General features: G+C 45.6%; 1 protein-coding gene across 1 annotated transcript; it reads left to right on the top strand.

The window, feature by feature from the left end:
- The first annotated feature begins 1,985 nt into the window (after positions 1-1,985).
- On the top strand, positions 1,986-23,513 carry LOC122932983 (vacuolar protein sorting-associated protein 26C). The gene is made up of 8 exons (XM_044287689.1): positions 1,986-2,105; positions 5,507-5,650; positions 8,280-8,429; positions 8,837-8,917; positions 15,332-15,406; positions 22,193-22,343; positions 22,939-23,091; positions 23,182-23,513. Exons 1-8 carry the CDS (start codon positions 1,986-1,988, stop codon positions 23,262-23,264), a joined length of 957 nt encoding a protein of 318 aa, XP_044143624.1. The 3' UTR covers positions 23,265-23,513.
- Positions 23,514-25,156: the final 1,643 nt, after the last annotated feature.

Here is a 25,156-nt window from a genome sequence, read left to right as displayed (position 1 = left end):
GACTTTCAGAAATAGCAGAGACAGCGCTCGGTTATTTTAAGTCCTATAGCAGTGAATGGAGCATTCTCTCCATTCATCACAGGGCCCAATTTATGAGATACGCAGGTCTCAAAGGAAGGACCTGCACTTATCGGTCATGTATGGCCTACACCAGTGGTGGCGAACCTATGGCACGGGTGCCAGAGGTGGCACTCAGAGCCCTCTCTGTGGGCACCCGCACCCTGGAAAAAGTCTAAGGTGTACCAATATGTCTCAGACTTTTCCTGCCATTTTTCAGCACAGGCGGCGCACTGAATGCGCCCAGGGTATTATAGCTAAATGTTGGCACTTTGCGATATGTGCATTTTGGGTGGAAGTTTGGGCACTCTGTCTCAAAGGTTCACCATCACTGGCCTACACTATCAATATGAGATATGCCCAGATGGGGGGGGACCTTTAAGGATATGTTCACATATATTTTTTTGCTTTGTGGATTTGGGCACGGATTTCACACCCAAAAAAAAAAAAAAACGCTTGCAAATGATCTCTATTGATTTCAATGGGAAAACAGCTTATTAATTTACACAGCACAGGTTTTTTTCCCCTCCACTTGTTTTAAAAACCGCAGCGTGGAAAAAAAGAAGCGACACGTTCAGTCTTGGTGCAGATTCTGCTTTGCATCCACATACAAACTTCCCATTGAAGGGGGCAGGATCAAAAACTGCATTTAGAAAAACTCGCCAAAACTGCGCTGGACTAAAAACCCACATGGAATCCAGAAGCAGATTCCACATCAGTTTTTTCAGCGCACAATTTATTTTCCCCAGATGTGCCAATAATATGCTCCCCTTAACCCAAAAACCATAACTTTCAACATTAGCAGGGCACATCACCCACCCCCCTCATCGATGCACTCCGAAATGCCACTTTTGCATAAAACCCACCCATTTTTAGCCCCGTTTTGTGAGGCGGCGTGGAAGAAAGCGAAAATGGTGGCCTTTGAGGTTGGGTTGGAGGGACAGCTGCATGAAAATTGGGACTAGTGGCATTCTAAAGGGGGGGTCAGTAATGGCGGCCATGATGACTGTTACTCTACTTTCCAAAGCACAGATAGAACTGAGGCTTATAACATTTCACCTGACAGAAGAGGCAGCTTAAGGTCTAATAGCCATGTGTGACATATTATTATTAAGGAGAAATCTCACTAAACTGAGGGTCACGTACCCTTTCGCCTGAGAAATAATCATGAACGTGAAATGAACCCGCAATGCCTATGGGCAGAAGCACCAGTTACTGGGCAAAATGGAAGCGCTACGTTCACTTCCCTCCGGCAGCCAAGCAGTTAATCTGTCCAAAGCGCGCTGTACAACAAGGCGGGAAGAGATTGGCGAGCCACGCCCACCTCCACGTCAGCGAGCCAATCAGCATCGTCGCTCAGATGTCATCGGCCAATAGAGTCTGTCGGCCGGTTGGTTGACAGGTAAACGCGACACCTGAGGCTATACCTCAGCCTTCCCAGTGCCTCACACGCAGCAAGGCGCTTTTGTTTACCTCAGTGTAAAGTCTGGGGAATAATAAACCTGCGTCACGGAGCCGCTTACTACGTCAATCAGCAGCCAACGTATTATTTACTATGTATGTGCCTCGAATACGAAAGGAGGGGAAGTTATGGAAACCGCTGAGCAGAATGGACGTTACAGTCGTCACACGTTATAAAAAAATAAACCCCCCCCAGCTCATTGAAAACCAGAGGCTGCTGCTCCGAGTCCCAGCGTGTGGTAATCATGAGTCAGCGTAGTGCACGGCAACGGCATCTCCCGCGCATTTCTAATTTAACTGCGCCACCAGCGTGACGTCACCGCCTATCCGTTGGCATGACAACTCGCGGAGGGGGAGGCGAGCTACAGGATGTTTATGCCTGTAGCGTCACGTAGTCAATAAAGTTTGTTGAGAGCAAAAAGAAAAAAAAAAAGGGACGTCTAATGGTCATGTGACGCTAGGTGATCATGTGTGCAGCTAGTCATGTGACTTTCCTCTTCCTTAGGAGGTGCGCCGCTGGAGGAGACAACATGGGGACCGTGCTGGACATCAAGATCAAGCGGGCGAATAAGGTCTACAGGGAGGGGGTAAGAGCAGTGGAGCCCCCTCCCCATGTCACAGACTCTGGGCCATAAAGACGGTTGTCAGCAGTTTAATAGATGCTGCAGGACATTTATTTTTATATATATTTTTTTTGCAGAACTACAACTCCTATCGAGTTCTGTGCATGGTAGGACTTGTAGTCTTGCAATGTCAGAGCCGTTAGTCGGAGGGATTTTTGACTAAAGGGGTTGTCAGATTTTATGTAAATGAGGCTTAAAGGGGTTGTCAGCAGTGTTACAAGTGATAGCCTATCTTCTGGCTGTGTGTAGCGCCCCCCATTGTGCAGTGGATGAATTTGGTTACTACAGTGCTGCTCCCATGGAAGTGAATGCTGCGGTCGGCCAGCTCTTGTAACAGTCGACAACCCCTTCACAAGGGAGGTTCCAGCTTTTAGATACCGATGACCGGTCGGTGGTGGTCCGACATCCGGTACCTGAACCAGTCAGCCGTTCTCAGTATAGACCGGCTGTGGAAACTGAACAGTTTACAGACGGCTCCATCCCCGGGGTACTGGGTACCACAGCTCCGCTCCCATTCACTTCAGTTGAATGGGACCTAGACTGAGGTTTTGAGACATGGACACTTCACAGTGGATGGAGGCTTCGCCTCCCACTTGTTCGCTGTTCCGTTTTTGGCATCTTCTGCTGAGAACAGCTGATTGGTGTTGAGTCTCGGACCCCCACCAGTCTGATATTAATGGCCCACCCTGAAGATAGGTCCTCTATATCTCAAAGCTAGAGGGATTTACCAGGGGATATAATAAAGGGTTTGGCCCATCTCATACATTCTGATAAGCACAGGTCACACCTCTGGGACCAGCACCTGTCTTTAGAACGGAGCACCTGTCTTTAGAACGGAGCCCGCAAAGTGAGGGAGAGTGGGACCGAGCATGTGCGGCTGCCCTCCTTTCATTTCTATGGGAGCGCCGACAATGGCAAAGCAGCGTGGGAAGCGAATGACTGCACCAGGCAGTGACATCATCATCCCTGTCTATCAAAGTACAGGGGCGGTGGCTTCTGCAGAGAGAGCAGAGTCTCTAGGTGTAATGGTAACGCCCCCATTGCTCCTAAGGCTCATTTGCATATATTAGAACATCATTTTTCTCAATAATACGGGCACATATGAACATGGGACCAACACAGATGCCTTCAGCTGCCAAGTGCACATGTAACAGGTCAGCCAGTGTTGTAGGTACAGAACTGCTGACAGATGCCCTTTAATGCCGCACATGATTTGGAACAATGCACTATTATTATTTTTTATTTTTTGCATGTTTCATATCTGCATTTCAAGAGCCATAACTCTTCCCCCCCCCCCCCCAAATTAATGTAGCCACGTAAGGGCTTGTTTTTTTTGGGGGGGGGGGGGGGGGGACAGGTGAAGTATGTATTGGTATTATTATGGTAGATATAAACTGTGCATGTTATCCGGGAGAGAGGATAACTGATTGGTCGGGGTCTCACCCTAATAGAGCGGTAAGTCAAGCATGTGCCCTGCCGCTCCATTCATTCTCTATGGGGCTGCTGGAGATTGCAGAGTACAGCGCTCAGCAGGGCACCCATACCACCTCTCACTCTCTTAGAACAAGGGAAAGGGGACCCTGGTTCTCTGCATCGGTTGGGGGTCACAGCGGTCTGACCCCCCCCTTACTGATCAGTGATTTATACTCTTCAATTTACTTTTCTTTCCCTCCTGGGGCCCTTAACCCTGCTTTCACACCTGAGCGTTTCTCAAACGCGCGTTTTTGTCGCGCGTTTTTATGCGCGTTTTTTGTAATAGTAAACGCGCGTTTGACTGCAGTGTCCTATGGCCACAAACGCGCGTCAAAACGCCCCAAAGAAGCTCAAGTACTTGATTATGCGTCGGGCGTTTTACAGCGCGATCGTACGCGCTGTAAAACGCCCAGATGAGAACCATTCCCATAGGGAAGCATTGGTTTTCATGTGTTGAGCGTTTTACAGCGCGTTTGAACGCGCTGTAAAACGCTCAGGTGTGAACTTAGGGTAAAGCAGGGACCGTTTGCCTCAATAACGTTATTTAAAAGCATTATAGGCAGTCAGCGTTCAGGCGTGATCTAATAATTCACAGCTTTTTAAGGCAGACCTGGGGCCATTGTTAGGCCTCTAGTCACAGTAGAGTATCTCCCCCCTCAACTGCGTTGCAGGGGGCCGATGGGCTGACAGAGAGAGCCTCATTTTCAAGATGTCAAACCCCTAAGATGCCTTGGTCGCTATTAATTGTGGCCTTTAAGGGTTTACAATTGAAGACCAACTTTATAGAAGACTATACCAGTGCTGCAGCCCTTTCATTCTTGGGATTGGTGGTGGTCCCAGAGATTGGCCCCCCCACCGATCATAAAGTGATGGCCTAACCTAGAAATGCCATCGCTTCACCACATGGGAATACCCTTCTAATCACTGCATGGTGAAAACGTCTACAACTTTCTAATATACTTTGTACAATTGGATCCAGTCTAGATAATCTGCCGTGAGCTCCACACATCATCCTCACAAATCTCTGTCCTGTCCTGACTGGAAACCATCGTGGCAAATCTTCAACAGTAAAAAGTATTAATTGCTAGGATATGCCACCAATGTCGGGTCGGTGCAGGCCACACCTGTCTAGAACGGGGCTCCCAAAGTGAACGAGAGCGCACCGCACAGGCACTGTGTTCTGTCGGTTCACTTATCTGGGAGTTTTGAGAACAGCAGAGCGCTGGCTCGGCTAATTTCCGGAGCTCCCATAAAAGTGAGCAGAGAGCGCACGGCGAATGCGCAGCCAGCTCTCCATTCACCTCTATGAGACTGCCGGAAATAGCCGAGCCAGCACTCTGCAATTTTCAGAACTCCCACAGGAGTGAATGGATAACACATGGCATATGCGCAGTGCGCTCTCATTCACTTTAGCGACCCCATTTTCGAGATAGGTGTGGGTCCCAGAGGTTTGACCCACACCTACCTGATATTGGTGGGACTATCATAGCGATATGCCACCAATGTCTCAGATGACAATGTGAGCAATTTAAAGGGGTTTTCTGAGACTTTTCTACTGATGACCTATCCCCTGGACACTCGGGACCCCCACGTTCAACTGTTTGAGAAGGCAGTGCTCGCAGTAGCGTCACTGCCTTCTCTCAGCTCGCCAAGCACAGCGCCGTACGTTGTATAGTGGCTGTGCTTGGTATCGCAGCTCTGCTCCATTCACCTAAATGGGGCTGAGCTCTGCCTAGGCCATGTGACCGATGAACATGACTTCACATGACCAAGGCGAAGCTGCAAGAAGGCCACAGTTCTCGGAATACCCCTTTAAACTAAGTATATCTGCTAGTTCTGCTGTAAGGAGTTGCTATTTATGTAGTTGCCTGCCATTCTCTTCTTGCCTATAGGAGGTCTTATCCGGAGTAGTAGTTGTGGTGAGCAAAGATACCGTTCAGCATCAAGGGATCTTGCTGACCATGGAGGGCTCCGTCAATCTGCAGCTCAGCGCTAAGAGTGTCGGCGTGTTTGAGGCTTTCTATAATTCAGTGAAGGTAAGAGGACTGCAGGACATTATGGTTAGAACCTGGATACCTGAGAAGATGACATTGGTGAAGTCTGTGATCTCGGACACCACTGAACGAAGGAGTTTTATAGATGGCATAAACCCCTTGGGCACTGCTCGGAGACTTGTTGCTGAAAATCGAAAACCACCTACAGCACCTGTCATTGGTTAGAATGTTGTGGGATGTAAGCAATCTCTGAGCAGTACCAAAGGGGTTTCATCTAGAAAATGGTGTTGTCCGTCACCTGTCCTCTAACATGTATATGAGATCATTCATCCCATGAACAGTGTCTCCACTATCCACAGAAAACTAGATGGGAGTAAAATCCTGGGACTACTACCGATCATGAGTCGCCTGTGTGAATGGAGGCTGGTTCACACGGGCGTTGCGGATTGGGGCCGGATGCGTTCAGTGAAACTCGCACTATTTTGCAAGCAAGTTCAGTCAGTTTTGTCTGCGATTGCGTTTAGTTGTTCAGTTTTTTTCCGTCCGGGTGCAATGCGTTTTTCACGCGCGTGATAAAAAACTGAATGTTTACAAACAACATCTCTTAGCAACCATCAGTGAAAAACGCATCGCACCCGCACTTGCTTGAGGATGTAATGCGTTTTTCACGCAGCCCCATTCACTTCTATAGGGACAGGGCTGCGTGAAAAATGCAGAATATAGAACATGCTGCGATTTTTCACGCAACGCAGAACTGATGTGTGAAAAACAACGCTCATGTACACAGACCTATTGAAATGAATGGGTCCGGATTCAGTGCGGGTGCTATGCGTTCACGTCACGCATTACACCCGCGCGGAAAACTCGCTCGTGTGAAAGGGACCTTAGTGTGCATGTGTGACCACCACGTCATTCTCCTCTATGGTGGAGATAGTGGGGTACAGCATGGCTCTCCTGATCACTGTCTCCTTTCGTCTCTGACACAGATACCTTTAGGTTCCCGAGTCCATTCACTGCAGTGCGTGCTGTCCTATTGTATTGAATTAGATTCTGCTGACAAAGGGCGCTGCTCTCAGAGGTCTAGGAGTCGGTACAAGGCACAGAACCCCTTTGATGGCAGTATAGGACAAACTTGCTCCACTGTATGTCAAGGCTGTCTGCAGAATACAGACTGCTTACGGTTCAGGAGATGCAGGCTGGCCTGAAATCACTTGTTACTGCTGACTGGCTGCACAGGGTGCTCAGAAGTGCATTTTCCTGCTCATAAAGGAACCAGTTCAGATTTTAAGTCCCGTACAAACCCCCTGCCCAAAAAACAAAGACTTTGTACATAAAGTGAATGTCCACCATTAAACACAATTTTATCTAAATGATTTTGAAATCTCATGCTGGTACAGAGTTCCAAATCCCCAGCATTGTAGCCCTTTGTCTATGAGCAGCCACCACTAGAGGGCGCTAAGGGAAACATAGAAGATTGACAGCAGAAAAAGCCTCCCTGGTCCATCCAGTCTGCACTATTATTACTATTTGTGTGTTTATCCCAGGCAGATTTAACTACACGGACTGTAGATTTCCCAACCACATCTGCCAGTAGATTGTTCCCAGGCTAAACTACTCTTTTTAACTCGGCCTCTTCATAACTTCGGCGGATCCTCCGCCAGTTCTAAATGTAATAGAAATCCCAGCGGACCACGGCTTCTGCAATCAATATTCTTGATATTTATTCCATAGATAAGTACAGTAAGGACGCGTTTTCAGCCCGTCCAGCCTTCGTCAGCAAGATGCTTGCGGACAAAGGCTGGACGGGCCGAAACGCGTCCTTACTGTACTTATCTATGGAATAAATATCAAGAATATTGATTGCAGAAGCCGTGGTCCGCTGGGATTTCTTTTATACTAATTTGGAGTTCGCTCTTGTCCCGTGCGGCTACTAGTCGAGTGCCGATCTTTTCTACTTACTACAGTTCCTTGTCCTTGCTGTCTTACATTTAGACTTCCGGTCCATCCCCTTCCCCGCCCACGCCAAGCCCACTTCTATAGACCTGGGGGCGAGCAGGTAAGTGTGTTGTCCCATCTTGGACATTGGGGGCATAATGCTCCACCTCTGGGACCCCCGCACCTATCCTTAGAAAAGAGCCTGCAAAGTGACTGACGACACACCGGCATGCGTGGCCGCTCTCCATTTATTTCTGTGGGACTGCCGAAAATAGACCAGCGCAGGCTCGGCCATTTCCGTAAGCCCCATAGAAGTTAATGGAGCGGTGGGTTCGCTTCCCATTCATTTCAATGGGACTTCCGCAAATAGCCGATCGCTATTTTAAGCACTCCCATAAAAATGAAAGGAGGGTAGCCACACATGCGCAATGCGCCCTCCATCACCTTGTGGGCTCCAGCCTAAGGATAGGTGCGGGTCCCAAAGGTGAGACCGGCACCTATCAGACATGTCCAAGATGGGAATACCCCTTTATGTCTCTCCTGATAAGTTTTATGCTTCCGACCCCGCACCATTTGTGTAGCCCACCTCTGCACTCGTTCCATTTTATCTATATATTTTTGTAGGTGAGGTGACCCCCATAATCTAGCATGTGATTGTACAGGGGTGGATCCCTCTCTGGCTGGGATGGGATTTTACAGCAATGTCATTGAAAGAATTCTTATTGATTTATTGCAGCCAATCCAAATCATTAGCAACACGGTGGAAATGGTGAAAGCCGGGAAACTCCCCAGCGGGAAGACAGAAATCCCTTTTGAGTTCCCACTTGTCATGAAGAGCAATAAGGTTCTGTACGAGACGTACCACGGGGTGTTTGTGAACATTCAGGTGAGGGCATCGGCCGTGCCAAGGGTGTATCCGGTGTATGTAACAAAGAAAATAAAACTTCTTCACAAACAGTTGATGAAGAATATCTGTTTTGTGTATGCAGCTCCTATGCAGACCAATGCTGCGCCATGGTTATAGCCAGCCGCAAAACCTTGTGTGATCTGTCTATTGTTTGTAGCATGAAGTAGGGGACATATAAAAGAGGAGTAAAACTGCATGAGACCACAGCGTCCCCAAAGACCTAATACTTCTCACAGCTGAGAGTTTGCTACAGCTGCATCCAGTCTGGATAATCCATTATGAGCTAAGCAGCCTGGACTCTGGACTGTCACATTGTGGCAGGGGTTTGTGTTGTAATATTGGGTCTGATAATTAAATGGTATTTCATGGGCTGTATTTGTTTGCAGTATACTCTCCGCTGTGATATGAAGAGATCTCTGCTGGCAAAGGACCTGACCAAGAACTGCGAGTTCATCATTCATTCCCAGGTAGGTCTCGTGAGTGCAGGGAACATGCTAACTGATAGCTGAACAGGGAGCCGCACATCCTTATAAAAGGGCTGTAACTTAGAGGGAATGTGTCATCAGAAAATAACCTATTGTTTAAACCATGTTTTATGTTTAACGTATTTTTAAAGAATTTTTTATATTTTTAATTTTCCATGTCACTATCTACACTTAAACAAAAACCATAAAATCCTACAGTTTTCTCACTGGTCACTAATCCAAATAATTGGCACCACTTCATGGTCTCTACAGATCACGTTACTGCAGTTACCTGCTTATCTGTCATTCTAATCCTGCCTGTAATGATACCACCTCTGAGTATAGATAAGACAGGATCCTCCATTCACAGTAGGTGATTGTCAGAGCTTATCTGTTCTTTCCTTGTACAATGTCCTCTGCACAGGTCACAGAGCGTGCTGAGAAAACTGTCCCATAGAAGGTCCCCTCCTGACCATTGTGTCTATGGACCATGTGGCTGCCGTAAAGCCGTTTTCTTAATGCTTTCTAAATGCCGTGGAGAGCAGCTTAGGAAATATGGCCGCCCCCATAATCCTGTACAGAAAATAGAATAAATAAATCTGCAATCTAGGGTTGTTTCGGGTATCGAATTTTCAATACACAGTCGATACTTTTGTCCGGTATTGACCTCGATACCAGGATTTGATATTTTTCGATACTAAAATGCGCTACTGTGCAGTCTAGTATCACAGAGCGTGGAGCGCGCTGCTATCAGCGCGCGCCATGTTCCCTCAGCAGCACAGGGGAGAAGGAGTCACTCTCTCCCTCCCCCTGTGCCGCCGCTGCCACCAATCAGGAGAGAGAGAGGGGCAGAGGAGAGGAGGGCGCACTGTCATAGAGGCTGGGTGACGGCTATGTGATTCACCCAGCCTTCTGTATTTAACGCTAATTATCATTGGTGGCGCAGTGCGCCCCTCCTCCCTAGTGTTAAATCATTGGTGGCGCAGTGCGCCCCCCTTAACCTCCCCAGTATTAAAATCATTGGTGGCAGTGGCCACAGGGTCCCCTCCTCGGTGGCAGCTTCTGATCGGAGACCCAGCAGTGTAATCCTGGGGCTCCGATCGGTTACCATGACAGCCAGGACGCTACTGAAGCCATCCATGGTAATCTCCCTGCTGCTGTGTGCACAAAGCACAGGGCAGCAGGGAGAGTGTGAGGTCCTATTCACCCTGATGAAGCTCTATTAGGGTGAATAGGACAAGGGATTAAAAGATCCCAGGTTCTAGCCCCTATAGGGGGGGAAATGGTTATTAACCGCCTAACGCAGGATCGCGTTCCGGAGGCGGCAGCTCTGCGCACAGTCACGCATATACGCGTCATCTCGCGAGACGCGAGATTTCCTGTGAACGCGCGCGCGTTCACAGGATCGGAAGGTAAGCGAGTGGATCTCCAGCCTGCCAGCGGCGATCGTTCGCTGGCAGGCTGGAGATGCGATTTTTTTTTTTTTTAACCCCTAACAGGTATATTAGACGCTGTTTTGATAACAGCGTCTAATATACCTGGTCCTCTGGTGGTCCCTTTTGCTTGGATCGACCACCAGAGGACACAGGCAGCTCAGTAATAAGTAGCACCAAACACCACTACACTACACCCCCCCCCCCCCCCCCTGTCACTTAGTAACCCCTGATCACCCCATATAGACTCCCTGATCACCCCCCTGTAAGGCTCCATTCAGACGTCCGTATGATTTTTACGGATCCACGGATACATGGATCGGATCCGCAAAACACATACGGACGTCTGAATGGAGCCTTACAGGGGGGTGATCACCCCATATAGACTCCCTGATCACTCCCCTTTCATTGATCACCCCCCTGTAAGGCCCCATTCAGACGTCCGTATGTGTTTTGCGGATCCGATCCATGTATCCGTGGATCCGTAAAAAAATCATACGGACGTCTGAATGGAGCCTTACAGGGGGGTGATCACCCCATATAGACTCCCTGATCACTCCCCTTTCATTGATCACCCCCCTGTAAGGCCCCATTCAGACGTCCGTATGTGTTTTGCGGATCCGATCCATGTATCCGTGGATCCGTAAAAAAATCATACGGACGTCTGAATGGAGCCTTACAGGGGGGTGATCACCCCATATAGACTCCCTGATCACTCCCCTTTCATTGATCACCCCCCTGTAAGGCCCCATTCAGACGTCCGTATGTGTTTTGCGGATCCGATCCATGTATCCGTGGATCCGTAAAAAAATCATACGGACGTCTGAATGGAGCCTTACAGGGGGGTGATCAATGACAGGGGGGTGATCAGGGAGTCTATATGGGTGATCACCCCCCTGTAAGGCTCCATTCAGACATTTTTTTTGGCCTAAGTTAGCGGAAATTGTTTTTTTTTTTCTTACAAAGTCTCATATTCCACTAACTTGTGTCAAAAAATAAAATCTCACATGAACTCACCATACCCCTCACGGAATACAAATGCGTAAAAATTTTTAGACATTTATATTCCAGACTTCTTCCCACGCTTTAGGGCCCCTAAAATGCCTGGGCAGTATGAATACCCCACATGTGACCCCATTTCGGAAAGAAGACACTCCAAGGTATTCCGTGAGGAGCTTATTGAGTCCATGAAAGATTGAAATTTTTGTCCCAAGTTAGCGGAAAGGGAGACTTTGTGAGAAAATACAAAAAAAAAAATCAATTTCCGCTAACATGTGCCAAAACAAAAAAAAAATTTCTATGAACTCGCCATGCCCCTCTTTGAATACCTTGGGGTGTCTTCTTTCCAAAATGGGGTCACATGTGGGGTATTTATACTGCCCTGGCATTTTAGGGGCCCGAAAGCGTGAGAAGTCTGGGATCCAAATGTCTAAAAATGCCCTCCATAAAAGGAATTTGGGCCCCTTTGCCCACCTAGGCTGCAAAAAAGTGTCACACGTGGTATCGCCGTACTCAGGAGAAGTTGGGCAATGTGTTTTGGGGTGTCATTTTACATATACCCATGCTGGGTGAGATTAATATATTGGTCAATTGCCAACTTTGTATAAAAAAATTGGAAAAGTTGTCTTTTGCCAAGATATTTCTCTCACCCAGCATGGGTATATGTAAAATGACACCCCAAAACACATTCCCAAACTTCTCCTGAGTACGGCGATACCAGATGTGTGACACTTTTTTGCAGCCAAGGTGGGCAAAGGGGCACACATTCCAAAGAGCACCTTTCGGATTTCACTGGTCATTTTTTACAGATTTTGATTTCAAACTACTTACCACACATTAGGGCCCCTAGAATGCCAGGGCAGTATAACTACCCCACAAGTGACCCCATTTTGGAAAGAAGACACCCCAAGGTATTTCATGATGGGCATAGTGAGTTCATGGAAGTTTTTATTTATTGTCACAAGTTAGTGGAATATGAGACTTTGTAAGAAAAAAATTAAATAAATAAATAATCATTTTCCGCTAACTTGTGACAAAAAATAAAAAGTTCTATGAACTCACTATGCCCATCAGTGAATACCTTAGGGTGTCTACTTTCTGAAATGGGGTCATTTGTGGGGTGTTTGTACTGTCTGGCCATTGTAGAACCTCAGGAAACATGACAGGTGCTCAGAAAGTCAGAGCTGCTTCAAAAAGCGGAAATTCTCATTTTTGTACCATAGTTTGTAAACGCTATAACTTTTACCCAAACCATATTTTTATTTTTATTTTTTTTACCCAAACATTTTTTCATGTAGAACAATACATTTAGAGAAAAATTTATATATGGATGTCGTTTTTTTTGCAAAATTTTACAACTGAAAGTGAAAAATGTTATTGGTTTGCAAAAATTTTGTTAAATTTCGATTAATAACAAAAAAAGTAAAAATGTCAGCAGCAATGAAATACCACCAAATGAAAGCTCTATTAGTGAGAAGAAAAGGAGGTAAAATTCATTTGGGTGGTAAGTTGCATGACCGAGCAATAAACGGTGAAAGTAGTGTAGTGCCGAAGTGTAAAAAGTGGCCTGGTCATTAAGGGGGTTTCATCTAGGGGGGCTGAGGTGGTTAAATAAACATAAAAAAAATATATATATTAAGTATAAATCACCCCCTTTCCCAATTTTACATATAAAGTATACAAACAATAAATAAACATATTACATATCGCCACGTCCGAAAAGTCCAAACTATAAAAATATGGCGTAACAGAAAAAAAAACTGCATGATTCGCCATTTTTTTATTATTATTATAATTTTTTTAAGTCGCCTTGTCCCCCCAAAAAATAGGATAGGACTGTTCGATTATGGGCCGGACGTTCCATAAAATGCGCAACGCACAAGGGGGGTGTTTTTTTTGCATGGTATCAAGTATCGCAATACTTTTTTATGGTATCGAAACCGAATCAAAATTTGGGCATTGAAACAACCCTACTGCAATCAGAAAATAAAGATATTAGAAGAAAAGGAGATGTGCTGCTATTTGCAAAATAGAACATTTTTGGTGACACATTTCCTTTGATGAGATTGTCAGCTCCGGATGATGTGTTTTTGTTAGAGGGTCCCCTGGTGATAAGCTAATCACAAGTATCACACGCTGGATCCCCTAGAGATTAGCAATGGTCTGTGGGTGAACCCTGCAGCGCCACCATAGTAGGCAGAAGGCATTACATACTTTGTATTGGGGTAATCGCTCCTTCACTTTGGGAACTCTGGTTTGTAGATAGGTGTAGGTCTGGGACCCGCACTCATCTGACATTGATGCCATATTGCTAGGATATACTATCAATGTATCTGATGAACCAACCCCTTTAAGGATCTGTCTGTGACAAGACGGTCAGTTGTTTATCTGCAAAGGATCCGTGTTTTGTCCGTGTGCCATCTATATTCCACAGACACTGCTCAGTGGCAGACGGGGACGAGCCTCCCTAGCGTCACCAGCAGTGCTAGGGAGACTTGTCGTTCCCCCTTCCTGACGCCGGATGTTTTCATCTGTGTACAGGGAGGAGAAGCAGCGGCGGTGCGGGGGACCAGGAGCGGAGTGAGGTAAGTATATTCGATGTGAGGGGCCCGACAAGTCTCCCTAGCATCGCTGGTGACGCTAGGGCGCTGTTGTATGATGTTGGAAAGCCCCTTTAAGATGTGACCAGATACCGATCTCTGTGTAGGCTAAAGTAAATATTTGTTAATTAGGTTGTCGGGGCATGATGGGAGTTGTAGTTTTGCAGCTGCTAGGGACCACGGGTTGCGGATCACTGCTCTGTGGACAGGATTCATACAAGCTGTGCGCTTGTCTCATCCAGGGCAGGAAAGTGAATGATTGGCAGTGATGTTAAAATATGTACGAGCAAAATCACTTTCCCGGGCACGGAGTCTTCTCTCGCTGCTCCTTCATCGTCTGCTGCTGTGGTTCTAGGACTTTGCAGGCTGTACTCATAAAACTGCCGGCATAGTGCGTGCCTCTAGTCCTGCGAGAGCAATAGAAAAGAACACATTCTGCCGAGTCCGAGGCATCCTCACGCCGGGGGGACATGTCATACTTCACCCTGTTAAATGGCCGTCTATACATTACCACTAGGGGAGCAAGGACCTGAAGTGAATGTGGAATTAGAGGAGGATTTGTGAACTTAAAATGCACAATGAGAGTAAATACATTCACACAAAACCTAAAACTAAAGGGACTGCAAACCTGCAGCCCGTGTCCTGTCATGGCGCTGTGCGTCTGAATGCGATCTATTCTCAGCCCGCTCCCACAATACTTGTATAGTCCGAGTCACCTGTACAGCGTTCACATGTCTCATGGGACTGTCTAAAACTTTCACATACTTTGTGTTTAACTTCTTCAAGATCTTATTGTGGTCGGTGAATGGGTATCTATCCATCTAAGGCCTCTTTCAGACGGCCGTAGTGTTTTGCGGATCCGCACATGGCCGCAACCATAACATAAAATGCCTACTTTTGCCCGCCATTGCAGACAAGAATAGGACATGTTCTATCCTTTCGCGGAACTATGGCTGCGGACAGCACACTGTGTGATGTCCGCCTCTTTTGCGGCCCCATTGAAATGAATAGGTTCATACGACCGTCTGAATGGTGTAGAACCGTAATACCTCTCACATTGTAACACAGACAGCAGTACGGTTTGTGTTGTTAATGTATTTGGCTCCCAGAGGATTGCCCAGACTTTGTAGCAAACCCTCTGCTGTGAGAAGTATTATGTCACTGTGAGGTTTTCAGCCCTGGATGTGAATAAGATCTTCTCGTTCAGAGCAAGCAGTTGTGATGAACAGACTAAGTACATTAGGACAATGTAGAACTTTTTATATTGTGTGCTAATAAAATAAGAAAAGACTTTCCCCTGTAATCTGACATATAATACATGGATTATCCCAGGCTTCTTTCTTCCATTCATGTTGTTAATCCACCATTTATATGCTGTATTTCAGCCACAGAAGGGAAAGCAGGCGCCGAGCCCGGTCAACTTCACAATAACGCCAGAGACTTTACAGAATGTCAAAGAAGTAAGTGCAACTTTTTTTCTTTTTTTTTTTTGTGGATCCCCCACACAACAACTTATCTCCTATCCTTAGGATGGAGGGTAGGTGTGGTCGGCGGGGGTTCAACTGTTGGGGCCCCTACCAGTCACAAGAACATTTTCCCCCTTGAACGGAACACACATGCATAGTGCTGCTCTATGGAGCTGCCGAAAAATAACCGAGCGCTTGTACTCTGTTATCTCTGGCGGCCCCATAGAGTTAAATGGAGTGGCGGACGCGCATGCATGTCTGCAACTCCATTCTAAGGGGAAACGCAGGTCCCTGTTCTTGTGATCGGCGAAGACCCCAGCAGTAGGACCCCCTGCTGATCAGACCAAATCATGTGGAGAGGTGATGAGTTGTTGTAAAGGGACAATTCCTTCAAAATCTCACATTAGCTCTTTCAATCCTATGATAAAACTGCACCTGGAGACATTCCTCAGGACACTGGTAAGAAAAAAATGTTTTTACCTGTTTTTTGTAGCAGACAGTGTCTATGCTGTAATAGGTCAGATTTACAAATCCTAGGGGAAGAGAGAGGCCATGTACAGTCAGGTCTATAAATATTGGGACATCGACACAATTCTAACATTTTTGGCTCTATACACCACCACAATGGATTTGAAATGAAACAAACAAGATGTGCTTTACCTGCAGACTGTCAGCTTTAATTTGAGGGCATTTACATCCAAATCAGGTGAACGGTGCAGGAATTACAACAGTTTGCATATGTGCCTCCCACTTGTTAAGGGACCAAAAGTAATGGGACAATTGTCTTCTCAGCTGTTCCATGGCCGGTGTGTGTTATTCCCTCATTATCCCAATTACAATGAGCAGATAAAAGGTCCAGAGTTCATTTCCAGTGTGCTATTTGCATTTGGAATCTGTTGCTGTCAACTCTCAAGATGAGATCCAAAGAGCTGTCACTATCTGTGAAGCAAGCCATCATTAGGCTGAAAAAACACAACAAACCCATCAGAGAGATAGCAAAAACATTAGGCATGGCCAAAACAACTGTTTGGAACATTCTTAAGAAGAAGGAACGCATCGGTGAGCTCAGCAACACCAAAAGACCCGGAAGACCACGGAAAACACCTGTGGTGGATGACCGAAGAATTCTTTCCCGGGTGAAGAAAACACCCTTCACAACAGTTGGCCAGATCAAGAACACTCTCCAGAAGGTAGGTGTATGTGTGTCAAAGTCAACAATCAAGAGAAGACTTCACCAGAGTGAATACAGAGGGTTCACCACAAGATGTAAACCATTGGTGAGCCTCAAAAACAGGAAGGCCAGATTAGACTTTGCCAAACGACATCTAAAAAAGCCTTCACAGTTCTGGAACAACATCCTATGGACAGATGAGACCAAGATCAACTTGTACCAGAGTGATGGGAAGAGAAGAGTATGGAGAAGGAAAGGAACTGCTCATGATCCTAAGCATACCACCTCATCAGTGAAGCATGGTGGTGGTAGTGTCATGGCGTGGGCATGTATGGCTGCCAATGGAACTGGTTCTCTTGTATTTATTGATGATGTGACTGCTGACAAAAGCAGCAGGATGAATTCTGAAGTGTTTCGGGCAATATTATCTGCTCATATTCAGCCAAATGCTTCAGAACTCATTGGACGGCGCTTCACAGTGCAGATGGACAATGACCCAAAGCATACTGCAAAAGCAACCAAAGAGTTTTTTAAGGGAAAGAAGTGGAATGTTATGCAATGGCCAAGTCAATCACCTGACCTGAATCCGATTGAGCTGCATTTCACTTGCTGAAGACAAAACTGAAGGGAAAAAGCCCCAAGAACAAGCAGGAACTGAAGGCAGTTGCAGTAGAGGCCTGGCAGAGCATCACCAGGGATGAAACCCAGCGTCTGGTGATGTCTATGTGTTCCAGACTTCAGGCTGTAATTGACTGCAAAGGATTTGCAACCAAGTATTAAAAAGTGAAAGTTTGATTTATGATTTTTGGTCCCTTAACAAGTGGGAGGCACATATGCAAACTGTTGTAATTCCTACACCGTTCACCTGATTTGGATGTAAATACCTCAAATTAAAGCTGACAGTCTGCAGGTAAAGCACATCTTGTTCGTTTCATTTTAAATCCATTGTGGTGGTGTATAGAGCCAAAAATGTTAGAATTGTGTCCATGTCCCAATATTTATGGACCTGACTGTGTGTGAAGCCTGGGTGACTATGGATAGCTCCATGGTGCTGAAAAATGACTGCAAAAGGGAGAAGCTGTCACAAGCATAACTCCAGAGTAATATAAGAATTCTTCGCTTTAAGTGAATATTTTTTAACCCCTTAACTGCACGTCAGTGGGAGGGATGCATCTCCAGCACTTTACCCTGGGTTCACACCTGAGCGTTTTACAGCGCGTTCAAACGCGCTGTAAAACGCTTAAGACATGAAAACCAATGCTTCCCTATGGAAAGGGTTCACACCTGGGCGTTTTACAGCGCGTACGAACGCGCTGTAAAACGCCCGACGCTCAAACAAGTACTTGAGCTTCTTTGGGGCGTTTTGACGCGCGTTTGTGGCCATAGGACACTGCAGTCAATGACACAAACGCGCGTCAAACGCGCGTTTACTATTACAAAAACCGCGCGTAAAACGCGCGTTTGAGGAACGCTCAGGTGTGAACCCAGGGTAAAGCATAAGCAAATTAAGAGTGTCAGCAGTAGTGTTGGGCGAAGCAAGCTTCGGATGCTTCATTCAAAACTCTGAAATAATACTATACGGAGATCCTTCTCTGTACAGTATTAGGCCTCATGCACATGACCGTTGTCGACAGATGGCGTCCGTGTGCGCTCCGCAATTTGCGGAACGGCACGGACAGGCATTGATATAACTGCCTATTCTTGTCCGCAAAATGGACAAGAATAGGACGGATGCGGCCCATTGAAGTGCGGCTCGGATGTGGACCAAAACAACTGTCGTGTGCATGAGGCCTTAGAATGTATGAGCTGCACTAAGCTAAGGTACTAGTCTGAACCAAAGCCGAGTTTGGTTACAAGTTTTTAAGTGGTTTTCCACTTTAAAAATCAACTATTGAAGTTATTTAACAAAGTCACGCGTGACTTCGTGAATAACTTACTTCGGCTCATCGGAGCCCATACATTCAAATACTGTGCAGAATACTGTGCAGTATTATTCCGAAGTTTTGAACGCAGCGACTTCGGATAAGGGATCTGAAGCTTCCTTCGCTCAGCACTAGTCAGCACCGCCTGCACTCCATTTTGTATTCTTTGTGGTTGTCACTTTTTAGACTGCTCTCTGCAATCGTGTGTCATTGGTGGGGGCCCAACCGCACTGATCACTCATTTACCTCTTATGTTTGGGATAGTCCATCTGTGGGAAAGCTCTTCTGCTATAAAGGGCACGTCAAACTCCCAAAACGAAGGGGCTGTCCTGCTCGGTAATGTCCTACAATACATTTAAACATTCATATGCTGCACCCCTGTGCATTTTACGGGGTGCAGCATAAATCGACATTCTGCAGATTCCAGCTCAACACCTCGAGTTCATTTCTGCTGTGGATGAGATTTGAGAAAATCTGCAGCATTTGGCTGAACCCTTAGGGGCAGGTTTATTAAGACTGGCATTTCATATGCTAGTGTAATAAATATGAGCATTGAATTAGTCAGTGGCACTAAATGTATTAAAAGGTACACGCCTCTGATTAAGCTTAGCACATTTTCAGTTTCTCCCCCCCTACTTTGCTTGCTGGGTGATCTTGTGATGCGTTGCGTTGCGCCTCCACCCTAATGGTCTGCTTTGTAAAATTACCATAGAAAACCAGTGCTGAAGAATGCTGCCATCTGCTGGTCAAGCTAAGGAATGCACAGCCCTAATATTTTCAAAGAGGTTGTCCAGGACACCTGTCCCTGGGTTGTGTGCGATATTACCGTTCGGCCCCTTTCAGTTCAAATGGAGTTGAGCTGCAGTACCAGACACAACCCATGGACCAGTGTGGGGCTGTTTTTGAATAAAGCAGCCATGTTTTTCTAATCCCTGACAACCCCTTTAACAGCAAGGTTAATGTGAGGATATATGGTTATGGGTAAGGCTTTCACACTCGCGTTCGGTGCGGATCCGTCTTGTATCTGCACAGACTGATCCGCACCAATAATGCAAACGCTTGTATCCGTTAATAACTGATCTGTTTGCATTATTCATTCAAAATAAAATCTAAGTCAAAACGGATCCGTCCTGACTTACATTGAAAGTCAACGGGGGACGGATCCGTTTTCAATTGCACCATATTGTGTCTGTGAAAAACGGATCAGTCTCCATTGACTTACATTGTAAGTCAGGATTGATACGTTTGGCTCCGCAGTCAGACTGTCACCAAAATGCTGCTAACTGCGTTTTATTGACAGTCTAAAAAACTCAAAGGAGACCAAACGCAGCCAAATTGATGCATTCTTAGTGGATCCTTATGCATTGGGGCTGAACTGATTCGTTTTGGGACGCTTGTGAGAGCCCTGAAACGGATCTCGCAAGCGGACCCAGAAACGCCAGTGTGAAAGTAGCCTAAAACTGCAGCAATTATTACCAGTCTGCAGGTAATTTGATAAAAATTATTTAAAAAAATAATAAATCCATTCTTTTATGCCGGACTGAACCTAGAAATCCAGTTAGTGTTTTGCTGGGTCCATGAGTGGTTTATAGCCAGCATTTTGCTGCACATCGCTCACCTGAACGCTTCCTCCAGTGCGGCTGCTCATGGTCTCCTCCTTATATTGGAGAGAAGGAACCAGTCGATGCTCATTCATCATAGGCTGGCATAGCCAGGAATATAATGTATTCCCTGAGCCTGCAGGACGGTACAGGACAGACCTTCCAAGTTATTGGGAGATACACAGGGGCCAAACACTTAAATTCTAAGTTCTATCATGTTCCTGTGATTTTGAACAAGCGGTACGGAGTATTGCAGTGGCTGAGCAGGAAAATAGAGTAATATGATTATTATGGTAAACTTGGATTTAAAGGGAACCTGTCACTGGGATTTTGGGTATAGAGCTGAGGACATAGATGGCCGCTAGCACATCCGCAATACCCAGTCCCCATAGTTCTGTGTGCTTTTATTGTGTAAAAAAAATCCATTTTAAACATATGCTAATTAACATAAGTCATATCTTACTTGTGTGACCAGAGAAGAGTCATATTCTCAAGCTCTGACTCATCTCAGGTTTATTTGCATATGTATCAAATCGTTATTTTTACACAATAAAAGCACACAGAGCTATGGGGACTGGGTATTGCAGATGTGCTAGCGGCCATCTAGCAACCCATGTCCTCAGCTCTATACCCAAAATCCCGGTGACAGGTTCCCTTTAAAGGGCCCTCAGACATTCACAGCCTATGCACAGGACTCGGTTCCATCTGATGAGGAGGTGACGACTGAGCCCTGTTTATTCATCAGAACCAAAACACTGAATGAGACATTAGTGATTTTCCGTACCATTTTTTTTTTTTTTAGATCAGATTTCATGTAATCTCTATCGGTTGGTGCATTGTAATACAGAAATTCCAAGGCCCCTGTGTGTTTTTTTTTTTTTTTTTTCCTGTCTGCAGCCACCAGGGAGGAGCCTACTGCACGCAGCTTATTGGTAAAATAAACGTATATGCAGAATACAATCAGCTCCCTCTAGTGGTGGCTGCGGGTACAAGAATTTTACAATTTTATCTCTGTTCATATCACAAAGAGGTGAACATTATTAAAAATAACTATTTAGAAATAAACTCTTAATTTGTTTGATTAATAAAACCCAGTGATGGACAATCACTTCAGAGGGCTCCCCCATGTCACATCCGTACTGGGCCAGAAGCTGTAAATATTTCAAATATACTAATCTGCAATAAATCAAGTTTTGCATCACGATGAACACAGTTCCAGCATCACACCACAAAAATAAATAAACCCTGCCCGTCTAGGCTCTCACTAATACACCGCAGTCGCCTATAGGTCACTGTTCATATTCGGGAATTCGGCTTCACACAGCTCACGGTCTAACAGTCCTCCTGACTGTGACCGTATGATGCCTCTCTCCAGGCTTCCCTGGGCCACCCCCAAATTCAGGCTTTACTCGGCCTTATGCCACCGTCAGTGATTGAGCGCCAAAGCCAGGTGTGGCTCTAAACAGAACAGGAGCAGATCTTTCCCTTACCCTGGGTTCAGACCTGAGCGCTCTGTATGCGCGATTGTACCGGCGTTTACAATCGCGCATACAGAGACAAGCGAACACACATTGTCGCGCGTTCCCGCTGAAGTCTATGTACAGGAACACGCGACAAACGCCCAAAAAAAAGCTCAAGAACTTGTTTGAGTGTCGGGCGTTTTACAGCGCGATCGTAGGCGCTGTAAAACGCCCAGGTGAGAACCATTCCCACAGGGAAGCATTGGTTTCGCCTTGTTGAGCGTTTTACAGCGCGTAGGAACGCGCTGTAAAACGCTCAGGTGTGAACTTAGGGTAATGTCTGTGGCGGCTCCAGTCCTGGTTTTGGCTCACAATCTCTGACGTGTGAATTAGACTTTACAGTCCAACAGACCTTCTGGCTGTGACCACACAACACCTCTGAGGCTTCCTTCTCTCCCCCAGACTGAGACACTGAGGTTGCTTTATTCCCCAGTAATGATCCCAACTGGCCTGAGATGAGATTACCTCAGGCCATGGGTTCTTGATGTGGACTGGCTGGCCACTCCATTAGATAAAATATATATATCATTCCTAATGTAAATGAAAGTGATCTGTGTGTCTTACAGAGAGCTTCCCTGCCTCGGTTTCTCATCAGAGGACATCTGGACTCCACCAACTGTGTCATCACTCAGCCTCTAACAGGGGAGCTGCTGGTTGAGACGTCAGAAGTTGCCATCAAAAGTATTGAGCTGCAGCTGGTCCGAGTCGAGACCTGTGGTGAGTTAAACCCCTCTAAGAACTGCCCTTTAATTAACTATATTACTTCAGACACCCATTGATCACATTCGGAAAACCCCTTTTAAAGGAGTATTTCAGGATTTTAATATTGTCTAGCCTCAGGATAGGTCATCAATATCTGATCGGTGGGGGTCCCCGACACCCTCCAACTCAACTCATCACAAGTAGCTTAGACGCTGAAGCTACACAGCTCTGTCCATTGTGTAGTGGACGGAGCTGGTCCCATTGAAGTGCATGCTGCAGTCACCAGCTCAGCCTCTGGTGCCGGAGCTAAATCAGAATAGCTGATCAGATATGATGGTGTCCCTGGAGGACAGGCCTTCAATAATAAAATCCTTGACTACCCTTTGGCTGCAGCCCACTTTGGACTTTAGGACACAGCATTTATATAATTTTTTTTTTTTTTGGAGCCAAGTTGCATTTTTAAATGGCATCATTTTAAGGTTGTTTCTGTGTGGTGATGGTGTGAAAAATAAGGGGGGAGGGAAACAACTTTCACTAACTTGAAACTGTTATCCGCCAGAAGTATAACATGGACGAAAGCCTCAAGTGATGTTTTCCTTGTGTTTTTAAGGTTGTGCAGAAGGCTATGCCAGAGACGCTACTGAAATACAGAATATTCAGATAGCAGAGGGAGACGTGTGCCGTGGTCTCCCTATTCCCATCTACATGGTTTTTCCCAGGCTGTTCACCTGTCCCACTTTGGAAACTACCAACTTTAAAATAGGTAGGTTTTCTCATTTCCCACATAAACATTGTTGATTCAGGATGGCAGATTTAAGGAGATGAGACTGAGAAATGTCTTTGCCCTCTGCAGAGTTTGAAGTAAATATCGTGGTGGTTCTTCAGGATGATCATCTCATCACAGAGAACTTCCCGCTCAAGTTATATAGAATATAACCGCGCTGCCTCCGGTGCTGTGTGTTGGAAGCAGAGACCAATGGACTGACCCCCCCAAAGCGGTTGATATTGGACGTCTGTGCTCCACGTTCAGTATCAGAAGCACTTACTATGGAGAACGTTTCATCCCAGTCTTAGTACCGCCGACTATTAAGAGACTTGTTGCTGCCTCCTGACTATTAACACACAATCCATGTGTTCCAGTGCGATACCCCCAGACAGTAGTAATAAACATGTCTTTTCTACTCCTGGTTGTCTTATAGTTTAACCCTTGACACCCACCTTACATCAGAGATGCCTTGTTTTTTGCTGTATAAGATGCAACTGATAAGACGCACCGAGGTTTTAGAGAGAGGAAAAAATATATATATAAATTCTTCAGACCTCTGAGACTAAATAAATAAATCCAAAACAAAATACCCAAAAAGTTGAATTTATTCCCATAAAATAATTTTATTAAAAAATCCCACAACAAGTATAGGTAACTACAAGATCAATTATGTTCTATGCTGGATCTTGCAGTTATCTTTACTTCTTGTAGGATTTTATTAGATTTTAAATAAAATAATTTTTAGGAAATAAATTCAGCGTTTTTTTATTAGAATTTGTGACGCTATACCTAGTAATGGTTTGGTTACAATGGAGAGGACTTTGTGTGTTTTTTTATTTATTTATAAATAACTAACCTCTCTTGCTCTGGACTGTACCGCCACTCAGGAGATCCGGCGCGCTCTTCCTGCAGTGCTGCACTGTGACCTGACACTGTACACTTCCAGGACCCAGAACAGCGTGGTGCTCGGAGAAGACCAGGGAGCGGTGAGTAATACCGGCGCTATACTCACAGTTCCTACTGTGCTAATAAGTGCTTCCATTATGGAAGTGCTCATCACTATTTACTTTATAAGACATACTGCCATTTCCCCCCATTTTTGGGGTGGAAAATGTCTCTTGGAGAGAAATAGGGGGAAGTCCCTCTTTGCGTCAAAATTTATGGCTCTTCTACAGAAGACAATTGGTGAACCTTAATGCATTTACCCCCTGGTACAGACGTGAGACCTCCTTTATATTTAATGTGTTGTTTTTTTTTTTTTTCCCATCCCCCCTCACTGCAGTTAAAGGGACCCAAGTGAAAAACTTTATTGCATATTAACAGCCTATATGTGAACATTTAATTAAGGTTTTTTTTGTTTGTTTTTTTGTTATAAAAAATGGGTGTAAGGTTCTCTGCATAGAATTTTATGACGTTGCTCCTCATATTCTACTTCCTGTCCAGGCTCTTCAACTTCTTCTTTGTATAGATTTTGAGCACAGACTGTCTAGATCTGACCACTTTTATCACTATGGCACAGACTGAATGATAAATTTAATGTAGGACTAGACACTACAGCTGCACCAAAAACTCACTGGGGGCCACGTCCTTTCTGCTGCCAATTAATTTCAATTGGAGGTAGCACCAAGACGGTGCAGCCGTGGCTTTAAGCTGCCGCCTTCAGCGATCCTTAGAGCTGTCTCCCTTTGTTAAAGGGAACCTGTCACCACCAAAACACACAAAAAACCGACATCATTACCTTACAGTAGCCCCCAGTGTGTTCACAATGATGTTTTTAATTCTTTCATCAATTGCTGCATACTCTAAAAAAAAAAACACATTTTTAATTTAATCACCCTTCTCGCTATCTTCAGTGTCAGCTTGGCAGCAACGGCCTCCTTCCTTCAAGTAAAAATAAGCCTGTCCCTTACCCGTCCTCTTCACTTTGACATCTTGCCTAGAGGCTGGGATCGCGCAAGTCTCACGCATGCCCGATGCGCTCCATGTTACTGCGCAATCTAGTCTCCGGCAGCTTTGTTCTCACGGCACATGCGCCGGCCATTTCAAATGTGCGCGCCCGGCA

Source organism: Bufo gargarizans, chromosome 3, assembly GCF_014858855.1.
Source record: "Bufo gargarizans isolate SCDJY-AF-19 chromosome 3, ASM1485885v1, whole genome shotgun sequence".
In the NCBI taxonomy this organism is placed as follows: domain Eukaryota; kingdom Metazoa; phylum Chordata; class Amphibia; order Anura; family Bufonidae; genus Bufo; species Bufo gargarizans.
The sequence above is the reverse complement of the archived record's forward strand: the minus strand, read 5'-3'. Positions and strand labels throughout refer to the sequence as shown.